This window comes from Triticum aestivum, chromosome 6B (genome assembly GCF_018294505.1).
Source record: "Triticum aestivum cultivar Chinese Spring chromosome 6B, IWGSC CS RefSeq v2.1, whole genome shotgun sequence".
In the NCBI taxonomy this organism is placed as follows: Eukaryota; Viridiplantae; Streptophyta; class Magnoliopsida; order Poales; family Poaceae; genus Triticum; species Triticum aestivum.
In genome coordinates, this window is record NC_057810.1 from 39285373 (window position 1) to 39299947 (window position 14575).

Below are 14575 nucleotides of genomic sequence, written 5' to 3' on the forward strand. Positions count from 1 at the left end.
TAGTATATTGCGTCACATCTCGCTTCCTAGTATTCACTGTAGTATACATTACAACATGGATAGGATATCACAGAGCTAAACATGTAGATGTTTTTCCAAGATGTTCTTCCCTTGCAACTACCTACAAAAGGCAAACTAGAACTTAGAACCAAGACATGAATCCCTCGGACAAGTGCAGAAAACTAGAGCAGGGCATGAAGACATACAGCTCGAGTGATTAATTAGTCACAAGCATTTGGTAAACAACTGTATAGACTGTCATTTCCATCACAAAGATGTTGTAACAACGGACTAGAAAGTCCTATTAGCAACAGGATCATTCCTGTTTGTAAACACAACACCAATAGATAGTTAGATACTCTGTCATCATCCTAAGAATGGAAGAAGAACATGTAGGAACTAGCCAAGTAGCCAATAACATCTCACATAAATAGAAGTATATCCATTGTTTTTTAGACCGTCACACAGCACTTCCCCTGCCCCCGCATCGCTTAACCTTGGCGACATGGGGGGCGAGCCGCCGGCCGAAAGACCTCCTCCCTCGTCCTCTCTCCACTGCCGCCGCTGGAGGCCACGCCCGTAGCCTGGCCAGTGATGGCGGCGGCGGGGCTTTCCCCCTCGCGTGGTGGCTGCATCTACCCCTGGCGGCGGCGCACGGAACTGCGGGGCACCGGCGGCGTGGAGCGGCGGGTTCCCGGCGGCGAGTGTGACAGCGACGTCAGCGCAGGCGCGATACCGCGGCAGAGGAGCCCTGGTGGCGGCGGCCCAGATCGCGGATCTCGCCGTACCCAGATGGGCTTCGGCGGGCCGGCGGATCTGGTGAGCGTCTACAGACGGAGATGGTGGGCCTGACGACGCCAGCCTAGGCACCATGGTGGTGCCATGGCCGGTTAGGTGGTGGCGGCCTGGATTCTCCGTCCAGTCCCCGGCAGCATGGCAGTGGTTCGTGTACAAGTTGCTTGATGGAGGTCCTCTGTTCAGATCCGGGTGAAAACCTGGCCAAGGCCGGCGGTGACGTCGCTGTTATGTGGCGTTTCCTTCTTGAAGGCATCACCAAGGAGAAGTTGAAGACAACTATCTGCTACCTCCGGGGGAAACCCTAGATAAGTAGATCGGATGACGGCGGTGCTCTTGTGTCGTTTCCCCCTTGGGGGCATCATTCTTGGAGGTGGGAATGGTGGTTGGTTTCTTTGGTGAGCGGTGCTTCATCTTAAACTTTGATGGCCGCTGATCTCGGCAGCGTGGTGCAATGGAGACATGGCGTCCGATACTTGGAGATGGACTCGCGGAGGAGGAGGATGCTGTCTGGCGTCATGGTGGCGTCGATGGCAGAGTGGTTTGACAAGGTACAAGCCTCAATATCTGCTCTGAAGACGGACCTGTGGAAGATGGCGGCGACGACACATGTGAGTGTGTCAGACCGGTTTGTGCCCCAGACCCAGTATGTGGCTCGGCTGGGGCTTCCGGCTTTTGATGATAGGCTTAGGTGAGTGGTCTGGGTATTTGGCCCAGCTAGCACCCCTTCATCATATGGATAGGAGTAGTGGCATATGTTGCCAAGATGAAGGATTCAGGCATATTGTTATAATACTTTTGAAGGTCCTCGAGAATAATCAATAAAGTGGCCGCATGCACCTCCCATATGCAGAGGCCGGGGGTCATCCTCCTTTTCGAAAAATAAATATATTGATGGTGGGAATAAAGCTTCCCATGAATTAGTTATCTTTTGTATGCGGGTAAGTCAGAACTATGAACAGTTAGATCTACAAGTTGAACAAAAAACGTGAAGATGGGTCCAGTACACTAGGCCACACAAGGCCGGACTGAAAGAAAGGAGTGCAATGAATAATTTTCCTGGCGGTCTCAGTCTGTTACCAGCAGCAGCACTGCCCTTATCTTTTCGTTCTCCAGATTTTAGGTTTCCCAGCTACTTCCTCCATTTCGAATTACTTGTCACAGGTACGGATGTATCCAGATGTATTTTAGTTCTCTGTACATTCATTTCTGTGACGAGTAATTTGGAACGGAGGAAGTATATTATTTCTCCTAAAGCCTACCTACATTTAATCGATGGTACAACAGTCGGTGAGATCTAGATTGATGGATGTTGCTGAAGGTTGATACCCCGCAGTGATAAGATGCAATCTCTATATATTGATTCTCTCATTGGTTCTTCGTGTGTCTTGTACATGGCCTGCAGGATAGATGGATCTTCTCAATTCTCCAAAATGTATACCTCCAGAAACACATACTACGTCAGTTGTATGTTTTCTAGTCTACGAACTTATTTTAAGATGTGACGCATGTGTGTTGAGGTATACATCAGGATTGAATGTGGAAATTTTGATTACAGGATTGTAGAGAAGTCCAAGATCCTAGGAAGGCTTACGAGGGCAAAATTGTTGGCCCTGTCGAGATTAACTGCAAAAGCTCACCCCACCGAACTTCACTTCCTACCAATCTTATATTTACTAATCGGAGGCACCATACGAGACACCACATTAATCTTTAAAATTAATGAATTTTGACCGTTTGATTAATTTATAATGTATCCATAGCCATCGGATAAAACTAAGACGTATGGGAGTCGTCCTCTCTTGGGTCTCTCCGTTTCCTAGAGGAACTTAAAAAAGGAAATCTGAGCGTCCTTACATTAATCCTTAGAATTTAAGATGTGTTGTCCGATAGTACCACGTATATGGGTCTTTTAATCACGTACAGTAGTCTTCCTCCCTTGGGTCTCTATATGTTTCCTAGAAAAAAGGACACCTTTGTTTAGCAAGGGAATTTGAGCGACCTCTCTATCCCATACGTGTAACCGTACATAACTTGGTCTTTATCTCCCCATGATTCTTGGAATAGACGAGTTCAGATTTATCTCCCCGTCGAGATACATGGCATGGCAGAAGCATTGCGGCAAGCACGATAAGGCCATATTCTCGATGAAAGTCACCAAGGACTTTTCGGCGAGCGTTATCTCTATGCCTAAAGCTGGCCTCACATGTGCTGATTGCCGGTACTTTTGGTCTTGAGAAACGACATAGAAACAAAGGCTGGCTGGTGGATGCCTACGTGATGCACATACGTAAACTGATTGATCCTGGGGCGAACGCGTGGCACCGGCGACGGCCTGACTTTTGAGCGGATGACTGGCTTCAGAAGAATATGTAACGTGCCTCAGCCTTCCTTCTTTTCAAATTTATCCATCGAGAGTATTTCTTTCCTTTCCAGATATTTTCATATACGGATCGCGTTCAAAGCCCCATGACGTTTACCTTAAGAGAACGTGTGCTCCAGAATTAGACCATCAAAGGATGGCATAGTCTCCGCCTAGAAATCTGCTTTACTCTCTGGTAGGCAATTGTGATATAGTGGATAAAAAGAACCTGCGATCAATCTCTGCCAACAATGTAAGATTTTTTTACAGGCCAACAGTGCAAAAAAAGTAATTATAGAAGAATGCAAAAGTAAAAATAGAAATTGATCTGGGATGTTTGTTTCTACATATTTGGTTATTGTCTATGACTATATTCGACATGCATGGGCAGTGAATGTGAATATATGTGCAAAATAGAGTTGACAAGCTTGCCATGCATACACCTGAACTCCGTCGAGAACAAAAAGAAATAGCATGGATAGGCCTCCACTAATTGGACATCATGATAAATTAACTTAGGGAAATATTTTATTTTATTCTAAAATAGTGTGAAAAATTCCATGCATGTATAACATATATAGACATGTAGATACATGCGAGGTAATATGGTAAATTCTAACTTATGACCAAAAAATTAAGATATTATGCACTAAGCGACACATTTATAGGTACATGCCGTAAAAATATATTTAAACTACAGTAAGTAAATATCATAAATTATCATAATATTTTCTTTGAGTGAAAAATCATCACATTATTTTATCAAAATACACATATGTATGTCCTGTGTGACCTCTACATGTGTTGATTTTTAACCATTTTTCAGAACATAAAACTCCCGTCTTACTAAGTTGAATATAGTGAGTGAGTTGAAATGGTTAGATGTACTGTTGAGAAAAAAAGTAAGTTAACGTGTTAGAATAATTATATAGTACTCTGAAGTGAACTAGGTAACTTATGTTAGAAAATTAAACAATAAGTTATGTGCCACTTGAAGTTTTAGTTTGGGCATGCAGACACTCTGTTTGTGCAAACTCAGTTGTAATGTGATCGCGGTCAACATGCAAGATTTGTCTATGCACTGGGTTTATGCTAATTCCATGTAATGTGTTGGATGGCAACTTTAACAAATAGATATAATCATGCTCTCCAGTGTATTAACCCGAAGTAATCAGGCTCATTAATAATAAAGGCTAGAAATCAAATCAATTGCATGAATGCTATCAGTTAGTATGGCAGCACAATTGTTTCCAAACCTATATAGATGCCATATTTGTCTTGAATGATGACATGCATGTTTAATATTTGTGGCATTAAGTCTGACACGCTTCCATTATATGTTAGTGAAGATAGGAAACCCCTTTTGGATAGATTTACAGATGCACTGATTGGACATGAATTATGTTCAATTATTGAAAGATCAAACACAAACATCTTTCCCTACTAATAAAGCACGGAGTGCTTCTGCCCGTACGTCGTCGGCGTTTTTGCGAAAAAGCCCCTCTGTTTCTTTGAAATAAACCCGCAGTCCTATTTTCAGTGTGTTCCTGATATAACGTTTCGTTTTTGCAAAAAAGCCCCTGGCGTCGCGCCAGGCGTACGAGAGCGCGGCGGACTTGGCGTCGCGGCAGGCGTACGAGAGCGCGGCGGACATGAAAGTCACCAAAGGTGGCCTTGGCCGGCACGGGGGTGAGCTCGCGGGCGCGCTTGCGGCAGGCGAGCCTAGCCGCAAGTCCTCCTGCTGCTTGGCGAGGCCTTTGGCCTTCCTGCCGGCCGAGGCGTCGCGGAATGGGCGGCGGATCTCGGCTGCTCCCTCGTCGATCCGGCGGCGGACGGATCGAGACGGGAGAGGCGGCAACCTCCATGGCGGGTCCCTGGAGGACACCAGCGTGGATCCGGCGATGGACAGATAGAGACGGAGAGGCGACGACCACCATGGCGGGATCTGGGGCAGAGAAGTCAGGGTCTTGTGGCTGCGCTCGCCTGAGCTCCTAGCGCCGGGGAGACGTCGGAACGGGCGAAGGACGGCGAGGCAGGTCGGAGACGGGCCGGATCTGGCGATTCTCGATGTCGGAAGGGCGGCGGCGGTCTCCATGTTGCGGGGGTCGGCTCGAAGCTCCTGCAGCGGGCATGGTAGTCTTCCTGTTGAAGAAAAGAGAGAGGGTTGAGAGAGAGAATAGAGAGACATGGGAGAGATAGAGAGGGAGAGAGGAGGCGGGGCAACGTCACGGTGCTGCTGCTGCTCACTTAGGCGACGACGTCGGCAGAGCCGCCACAGCGAGGGTCGGAGCGGAGGACCCCGGGCGTCCATGGCGGCCTCCCTGTAAGGCTGTAACAAAGAGGAAGAGAGATAGAGGGAGATGAGAGTAAACGGGAGAAACAGAGAAGAAGGGAAGAGGGAGATGACGGGGGAAAGAAGGTAGGGGGGTGACGGGGTCCTGGTCGTGAATTCGGTCGTCGACGAAGAAGGAGCTCGGGGTCGGGGACGAGGTGGCTGCGCTTGGGAGCAGCAGATCGAGCTGCGGCATGACTATGGTGGTGATAGACAGTGTCGCGCACGGCGGAGTGGAAAGGATGGCTACTAGGAGGAGGAGCAGTAGGGAGGAAGGATAACGCCAGAAGCGAAGTCAGAGCAATCTGCCAAGGAAGAGCGGTGGCGGAGAGGAAGGGATGACTACTACTAGAACTCTAGGAGGAGGAGGAGGACGAGCAGCAGAGACCGAGGTGCTGCTGTCGCGTGTCGTATTGGGCACCTGTGAGTCCGTGACTATATGCTGTCAATGATAACATTTTTTTATACAAAGTACTTTTTACATGTCTGGTCATAGTAGTGCACGCCACATGCAAGTCCAATCGAAGACACAAGAAACACACACATGCAGGCTCTTTGCACAAGAGAACCCCCTTGTCACAATCGACACAAAGACTCATTTTTATATGAGGATGTATGTAGCAAATAGTGTGTTGTAATCATTTTTGTACGTATAGTTAATTAGCACTAAGACACACCATATGTATTTATGGTAAAACTATAAATTGATGTAAGTTCTTTTGATGCACTATAAAGAAATGAATACCGTCAGCCCAAAATCAGAGGGTACTAATAATTTTTTTATTAAATAATTGAAGCGATTCCTTTTCTCTTTGATTTTCTTTGTGTGAAATATATAGAGTCGTCTTATAGTTATATTTAACCTGTCAAAATAAGGTCCATTATTCGCTCCAAACCTGCATATTTGTTAGTGGAAGTTTATGTTTGTTCTAGCTGACACAAAGACATACTTGCATCAATTAGTATCATTCTTATATGAGGACGTATATAGCAAATAGTGTGTTGTAATCATTTTTGTACACACGGTTAGCACTAAGACACACCAGACGTATTTATGATAAAAACTAGAATTGTTGTAAGTTCTTTTGATGCACTATAAATATATGAACACTGTTAGCCCAAAATCGGAGGGTACACTAAATTATTGGTCATTTAGATTCATGCTTTTGATGTTAATTGTTCTACCATGAACAGTAATGTCTAACCCGCGGTTGAATCTCGGACCAACAGATTGTTTGTAGAATGAGCTAGCCACAACGCCAAAGTGAGTGTTCTGTTCTGCACGTATAGGGATCTTGTAGAGTTGGAATGTTCAGCTTCACTTTAATTGCTTTGCGGAATATGTGCACTAAAAGAATTTAATTTCTCATGTCAGGCAATTGGAAAGATCTCAAATTTTATTTACATTGTTTTCTTTTAATTATAAGTGGGTTGCCTGAATGATTTTTTTCCGTTGCAACGCACGGGCAATTTTTCCTAGTAAGACTAATCGAGCCTTCTGTCATGAGAAAAGAAGTAGACATTTCTATGAGAAACTTTAACCCATCATCTGCAAGGAAATGTAACCATGAGTCAAAAAGATGGTGGAAACACTACTCGGTGGGTGGTGCCAGTATGTGGAGCCCTGGAAGGAGAGAACCACAAAAAATTAAGGGCAATTGAGGAAGTATTACCTTTTGATTGCTTCCTTAGTTTTAGGTTAAGTTTTTGGTGTTTGTCGACTAAGAACACTATTAAAGAAAAAGTGAAGTACACATCAATGCTCTTATTTATTCGACGAGTCTGAGCATAATATATAATAGCTCAAGCTTAATGCAACACCATAATAAGAATGAAAGGAGAAATATTAACTCAAGAAATATCATTATATTTTATACTTATCACTCAAAATGAAGTTACTTATAAGAAATTGGGTTATATCTCGAGTGCCTACACAAATTAGCTTTTTTGCATTTGTTGCAAAACAAAATATAAGCACATTAAGTTGTTTATAAAACAAGCCAATGTGTGTTAAATAAGTAAACTTTAAGGCAATATTGATATGTTTTCGTATTGACCATTCATTCAATGTTCTACACAAAATAAATGTATTCTTCTCTTGCATTGAACTCATCTACCATTTGGAAAACAAGCCTGTGCAGATGCACGGGTTGATGACTAGTTCCGTCTAATTGCTTTTGGCCAAGACGCACAAGTACACCGTAGCTAGCTGGCTGGACGCTATTTTTTTGGTTACAAAGACAATGCACCCGATTGGTAATTAGGAAGGGGACACAGGGACACCGTGGCAGCGCGATAGCGAATGACGGCAGGCTGGCAGCATGGTGGCGCAGCATCCGGCGGACGAGCCCGCACAGGCGGGCGCGGGTTTAGGTTGTTAAGAATGGGTAAAGCGTCTCAACCCCTATACACAGGAGCCCCCGGTGTATTTATTGATTAGATCGAGAGCTACATCTCATAGGTTTACATGTGGTTGACCGTACAAACGACCAGAGAGAGATACATGCGAGGGATAGAGAGATAAGAAGTTAAACAGGAAAATCTCTAACTATCTCTAACTAAACCCTGACCTATACTTGATGTACACGCCCACACATTGGTACGTGACATACAAAGAATATTTACAACACTCTCCCTTAATCACAACTATAGTAAGTTGAGATTACGCCCGAATTCTTCAAAACTTCTAGTAGGCAATGCTTTTATGAATCCATCTGCAAGCTGATCCTTTGAGGGAATAAATCTGACCTCTAACTTTTTATTTGCAACTCGTTCTCTGACAAGGTGAAAATCTATCTCAATATGTTTAGTCCTGGCATGGAAAAATGGATTAGCTGAAAAATACGTGGCACCAAGATTGTCACACCAAAGACAAGGAGGTTGCACTTGTGCAATTTTAAGTTCTTTCAACGTGAACTGGAGCCAAATGACTTCTGTTGTGGCATTTGCTAGTGCTTTGTCCTCTGCTTCTGTACTTGACCTGGTGACAGTTGCCTGTTTTTTGCACACGAAGAAATTAAATTTGGTCCATAGAATATAGCAAACCCACCAGTGGACCTTCTATCATCCACACGGCCAGCCCAGTCAGCATCAAAAAATGCACTTATAAGAGTAGATGAGGATTTGCTAAATGTGAGACCAACGGTTAACTGTGCTTCACATACCGTAAAATCCGCTTGGCTGCTGTCTAATGAGCTGTGGTAGGACCATGAAGAAATTGGCATAGTTTATTGACTGCAAATGAAATGTCAGGTCTGGTGAGAGTCAAATACTGAAGACCACCTGCCGGTGTCAAAACCGGCGGATCCTGGGTAGGGGGTCCCGATCTGTGCATCAAGGCTGATGGTAACAAGAAGGGACACGGATGTTTACCCAGGTTCGGGCCCTCTGGATGGAGGTAAAACCCTACTTCCTCCTTGATTAATATTGATGATATGGGTAGTATAAGAGTAGATCTACGACGAGATCGTAGAGGCTAAACCCTAGGAGCTAGCCTATGATAGTATGAATGTAATTGTGATCGGCCTTCTAAGGACCAACCTCTCCGGTTTATATAGACACCGGAGAGGGCTAGGGTTTACATGGAGTCGGTTACAAGGAAGGAAATATAATATCCGGATCGCCAAGCTTGCCTTCCACGCCAAGGAAAGTTCCATCCGGACACGGGCCGAAGTCTTGAGTTTTGTATCTCCACGCTTCAATAGTCCGGACATTGTATACAGTCTGGCTGTCCGGATACCCCCTAATCCAGGACTCCCTCACCACCAACTATGCTTCTATAACTGGTGATATCCTCCTGATTCAGGAGCTCTCCCTGTGTTAATGAGAGAGATTCTGAACTATACAATGGTGTTGGTGAAGGTTTGCAGTTTTGCATACCAATCCTGTTTAACAACTTAGTTGCATATTTTGCTTGAGATAAATGAAGACCATTACTATTTTTCTGAACCTCAAAGCCCAAAAAGAAATGCAGATCTCCCATATCCTTGAGAGTGAACTCAGAACCTAAATCCTTAAGAAACTTTCTTACAGCCTCATTAGACGAACCAGTGACAATAATATCATCAACGTATATGAGTACAAATATGGATATGTGTGATTTGGTATAGATAAACAGAGAGGTGGAAGATTTTGATGGAACAAACCCAAGTGATTGGAGTTTCGTGCTCAACCTTGAATACCACGCTCTAGGGGCTTGTTTTAACCCAAATAGAGACTTATCAAGCTTGCAAACATGGAAGGGTTTATTTTTATCTTCAAACCCAAGAGGTTGCTTCATGTACACATCTTCTTCCATAACACCATGAAGAAACGCGTTCTGTACGTCTAGCTGTCTAAGGCTCCATCCCCTGAAGACAGCAATAGATAGCACAAGGCGAATTGTTGCAGCTTTGACAACAGGACTGAATGTGTCATCATAATCCAATCCATACCTTTGCTTAAAAGCCTTTGCCACGAGTCTTGCCTTGTAGCGATCTATGATGCCATCTGATTTCTTTTTCATGCGGTACACCCACTTGCAGTCAATCAAGTTGTAGCCGCGCTGAGGAGGAACCAAGTGCCACGTTTTATTCTTTTTAAGGCCATGTACTCATCATTCATAGCTGTCTTCCACCTATCATCAGCAAGAGCATTTGATAATTTAGTAGGTTCACCTGCCATACAAGATAAACCAAACTTGGAAAAGTTTTTATAATTGATTCTGGAAGTAACTCCCTTCTGTAGTCTGGTTCGCGGTTGCACAGGAGAGACCACAGGAGCGCTCGATGTAGATGGTCCAGCCGTGACCCCAGGGGATCCCGGAGCAGTCGCTGTCCGCTCCGATCCCGAGGAGTGTTCGACCGCAGGGTGCACTGACCGGCCCGATCTCAAGGGAGATTCGGGTGCGTGTGACCACACGCAGCCTGGCGATGCACACGGGCTGCCTGGCGATGGGCGAGCAGCGTGACCGGGTGAGGGTGGCTCCAGCCACATGTTGTCTGTAGATTTGCGCAGAGAGGCGAGGGAGGCAACATCGCTGTCGCCGCCTGCATGCGCGCTCGCCCCCGCGGTGTCCTTTGTGTGCTGCGCGGAGGACGTGGCTCTATGAGTGGCAGGGACGGACCCCGATGTGGATCGCCCTGGCATCTGCGTCAGGTGCTGCGGTAATAATCCCGAGACGAAACTGCCTCGAGTTTCGCCGTCTCCATGCGGGGAACACATGGAATAGCTGCCATTTTCTTTGTTGTTTCTTGCCCTGTTTGCATCCAAAGTAAAATCTGCAGCCACAGACTTAGATAAATTTTGATGAGTAGTCAAGGAAGGAACAGTGCTATTACTTTCACCCCCGTGAGCTGTTCCAATAAGAGATGGTGGCAGAAGCAAGATTTCCTTGCAAAGAAGAGCACCGGCATTAGGGTGTAGTTTCTCAAAGAGAAATTGAGTTTCGTCGAAAACAACGTCACGTGATATGTAAACCCGACCAGTAGCAACATGAAGGCATTTGACACCTTTATGTTGTGCACTATAGCCAATAAAAACACATTGTGTGTAAAGAAACATGAGTTTCTTCTTGTTGTAGGGACGAAGATTGGGCCAGCAATCACAACCAACCACACGGAGTGGAGCATAGTCTGGTTTGACATGAAGAAGATGTTCGGTGGGAGTTTCGTTTTTTATGACACGACTAGGAAGTATGTTTATGAGATGAACAACGGCTAAAAAAGCTTCATCCCAGAATTTGAGCAGCATGGATGCAGCAGCAAGAAGGGCAAGACCTATTTCAACAATATGTGTGTGTTTGTGTTCTACTGATCCGTTCTGTTGATGAGCATGGGGACAAGATACATGATGGGAAATGCATGCCTATAGTTTGAAAAAAAAGTTTAGCTTTTCGTACTCGCCACCCCAATCAGAATGCATGGCAATTATTTTACTATCAAACTTGCGTTCAATCGAGAGCTTGAAAGTTGTGAAAGACTTGGTAAATATCTGAACGTGTTTTGAGGAGATAAATCCACGTGAACTTGCTATAGTCAGCAATAAAGCTTACGTAGTATGTGTATCTACCAACAGAGGAAGGGGCCGGTCCCCACATATCAGAAAAGATAAGTCGCAAGGGTTTTGTAGAAATACTAATAGAAACTGGGTATGGCAATTGATGACTTTTTGCTTGACAAGAATCACAAATAGTTTCACGATCACGCTCACCAACAAACAGGAGCTTATTTCTACTAAGAATTTGGTAAACAATGGAAAAAGATGGATGGCCTATACGCTTATGCCACCTTTCTGAAGAGACTTTGGTGGCGCCATACACTTGTTTATTGGAATTGCAAATTTGTGGAATCAACGGATAGAGACCGTGCACGCATCTACCGCAGTAGAGAACCCTCCTCGTGGCCTGGTCCTTTATCAAAATAAATAGGGGTGAAATTCGATAAAGACACCATTATCAAGGGTAATACGGTGAACAGAAAGGAGGTTTTTTGATGCATTAGGAACATGTAGAACATCTTTGATATGGATATCATGATATGGGTGTTAATAATAGAGCGACCAACATGACTAATCATCATACCTTGCCCATTTTCAGCTGTGTGGACTTGATCTTGACCGGTGTACTTCTCATGCATGCTCATCTTGGCAAAGTGTCAAGTGATATGCTCATTCGCGCCGGTATCAACATACTTGTTTGAATCAACACCATAGGAGGTATCTGCCGCAGCTGCAACACGCCTTCTTTGGGAGTTTTCCTCTGCATAACGCCACTTGCACTCCTTGGCAATATGGTTTGTTTTCGTACAGATCTGACATTTGTTTTTGTACTCTTCATACCCGGCAAAGTGAAAACCTCCTCCGCCCCTATTGTTGTTGTAGAAGGGACGAGGTGGGTTGTGGTTGTAGTAGCCGCCGCCATTGCCATTGTTGTTGTAGATGCGTTGGCCGACGGCAGAATTGTTGTTGTGGTAGCGGCCGCCGGAGTTGTTGTAGCGGCCGTCGGACTTCTTGTTGTGGTAGCCGCCGCTACCACCGTTGTGGTAGCCGCCACCAGTGCCGCCGCCGCGCGACCCACCGCAGCCACCCCCTTTATGTGAGTTGCGGTTGGCCTTGGAGGAGCTCCCTTGGCCACGGTAGGCTGCATTGGCTAAGGACTTGAAGCCCCCTGCCCCCGATCCATGGAACATCTCTACTCGTTGATCAAAGTTGGCTACCATGCCGAAGAGGTCATCTACAGAAAGAGGTTCTGTGCGCACATCAAGGGCCGAGATTAGGGGCTGATAGTCCATATCAAGACCAGCAATAATGAATGAGATCAGCTTGTCCTCAGTTATGGGTTTTCCGGCCACGAGGAGCTCATCTGCGAGTGATTGCATCTGACCGAAGAAAGAGGCGGCTGATTGCGTGCCATTTTGGGCTTTGGAAAGGGTTGTGCGACAGTTGTTGGCTCGGGATCGTGACTGGGCTGTGAACATATTGGTAAGGGCGGCCCAGATTTGGTGGGATTTTTCAAGGGACGCAATCTGGATCAGGACTTCCTTAGAAAGATTACGAAGCAGGTATGCCACGAGCTGTTAGTCCTGGATCAACCAGGGGTTATGGGCGGGGTTAGGAACCGTCTGGTCCTTCCCTTCGGAGTTCTTTGAGACTATGGTGGTGGAGGGTTCAGGGATTGTTTTTTCAAGATAGCCAAAAAGTCCCGCCCCCATGATCTGAGAACGGGCCTGAGCTCTCCATAGGATATAGTTGGTACAATTGAGAGGCTCGGAGGTGGTGTTGTTTAGACCGGAGGAGATGTTTTGTGAGGCGGAAGACATGGCGGAAGTGGTGGTGGAGATGAAAGCTAGACGAGGAAGAAGGAGGCTCTGTATACCATGTTAAGAATGGGTAAAGTGTCTCAACCCCTATTCACAGGAGCCCGCGGTGTATTTATTGATTATATTGAGAGCTAGGTCTCGTAGGTTTACATGTGGTTGATCGTACAAACGACCAAAGAGAGATATATGGGAGGGATAGAGAGATAAGAAGTTAAACAGGAAAATCTCTAACTACTCTAACTAAACCCTGACCTATACTTGATGTACACGCCGACACGTTGGTACGTGACATACAGAGAATATTTCCAACAAGGTGCTGCCAAGCAGCAGATGTGACAGGGGAGGCCAGGACAGCAGCGGGCCGGCAGCCGGTCGGTGGTAGATGGCCGAGCCGCCGAAAAGGGACAGCGAGGCGACGGCATGATGATTGGTTTCATACGTCACGTCATCTGGTCATGTGCGTCCCACGAGCGTGCGTTATAGTTAGGCCGGAGCTCGTCATCAGCACTAGTGTGGCTGTCGCGCCCCTATGCAGGATCCAGGGCCTGCTCGATGTGCTCGTCCTCGCCATCGGGATCTAGGGAGGTTATTTTTTTAGGGAGGGGGGGGGGGAGTTTTTGGTAGAAATACCCTGCGTAATTTATCGTGAGCCATTACGCGACATCAGGAAATGGTGAGCTCCATTTGTCATAGTCGTCATCAAATGGCCAAAGCTGCCAACTAATGTTTTTTTTGCAAAAGATTAGGCCGAGAATCAGTGGTTTCCGGCAAAAAAGTCGTAAACCGATGTTTTCTGCAAACCTAGCCAAGCCATCCTTTGGGCCTCCCGTCGACTGGAACCCTGGGGCCCATGAGAAATCTTCTATATTTATAGGGTAATGAAATAATACTTCCTCTGTCCTTAAACAAAAGTATCATTGATTTGGAGTACTGAGTCAGCTCTGCCTCAGATTTTTTATGGGTGCTCCGTCCCTGTTGGTAAAGGCATGTAACATGCCTTAGTTTCTTTGCTTTATTTCCAGTCGTCAGTGGAAGATTACATTGGTAGAGATGTATGTTTTTACATGACACTTGAATTTCTCTGTTTGCTATGAACAAAAGATGCTAGCGTCATCATGTGTTGGAAATCGAAGTCTTAATCTCTCTTTTAGTCTTGCTCGTGTTGATGCTAGCCATGCTAAATACAAAAAAAACTGATCATTGCAGATTTGATTAGTAGGGTTTCCTTGAATCACCGTTCACATATGAGGGTATTAGAGCAGCATGACCTTCTAAATTCTGTCACCTCCT

At 45.5% G+C, this 14575-nt stretch overlaps 1 protein-coding gene across 3 annotated transcripts; it reads right to left on the minus strand.

Moving 5' to 3' along the window:
• Positions 1–4452: 4452 nt before the first annotated feature.
• Positions 4453–5913, minus strand: LOC123133349 (uncharacterized). Of its 3 annotated transcripts, XM_044552841.1 has the most exons (3): positions 5405–5913; positions 4774–5299; positions 4453–4737 (listed from the first exon to the last, which is right to left on the minus strand). In XM_044552841.1, the coding sequence occupies exons 1-3, from the start codon at positions 5466–5468 to the stop codon at positions 4578–4580; spliced, it is 750 nt and encodes a 249-aa protein (XP_044408776.1). In that variant the 5' UTR covers positions 5469–5913; the 3' UTR covers positions 4453–4577. The 3 variants fall into 3 exon arrangements, with proteins under 3 accessions (XP_044408776.1, XP_044408775.1, XP_044408777.1); XM_044552840.1 differs by having other exon boundaries at positions 4453–5299; XM_044552842.1 differs by having other exon boundaries at positions 4453–5299; positions 5382–5913.
• Positions 5914–14575: the final 8662 nt, after the last annotated feature.

Excerpts from the sequence above, each read along its gene's own strand:
- LOC123133349 (XM_044552840.1), bottom strand. The coding sequence starts at position 5,468 with ATGGACGCCCGGGGTCCTCCGCTCCGACCCTCGCTGTGGCGGCTCTGC. Across the intron at positions 5,300-5,404 it reads CTGCCGACGTCGTCGCCTAA|GAAGACTACCATGCCCGCTG; the intron begins GTGAGCAGCAGC and ends TTTCTTCAACAG.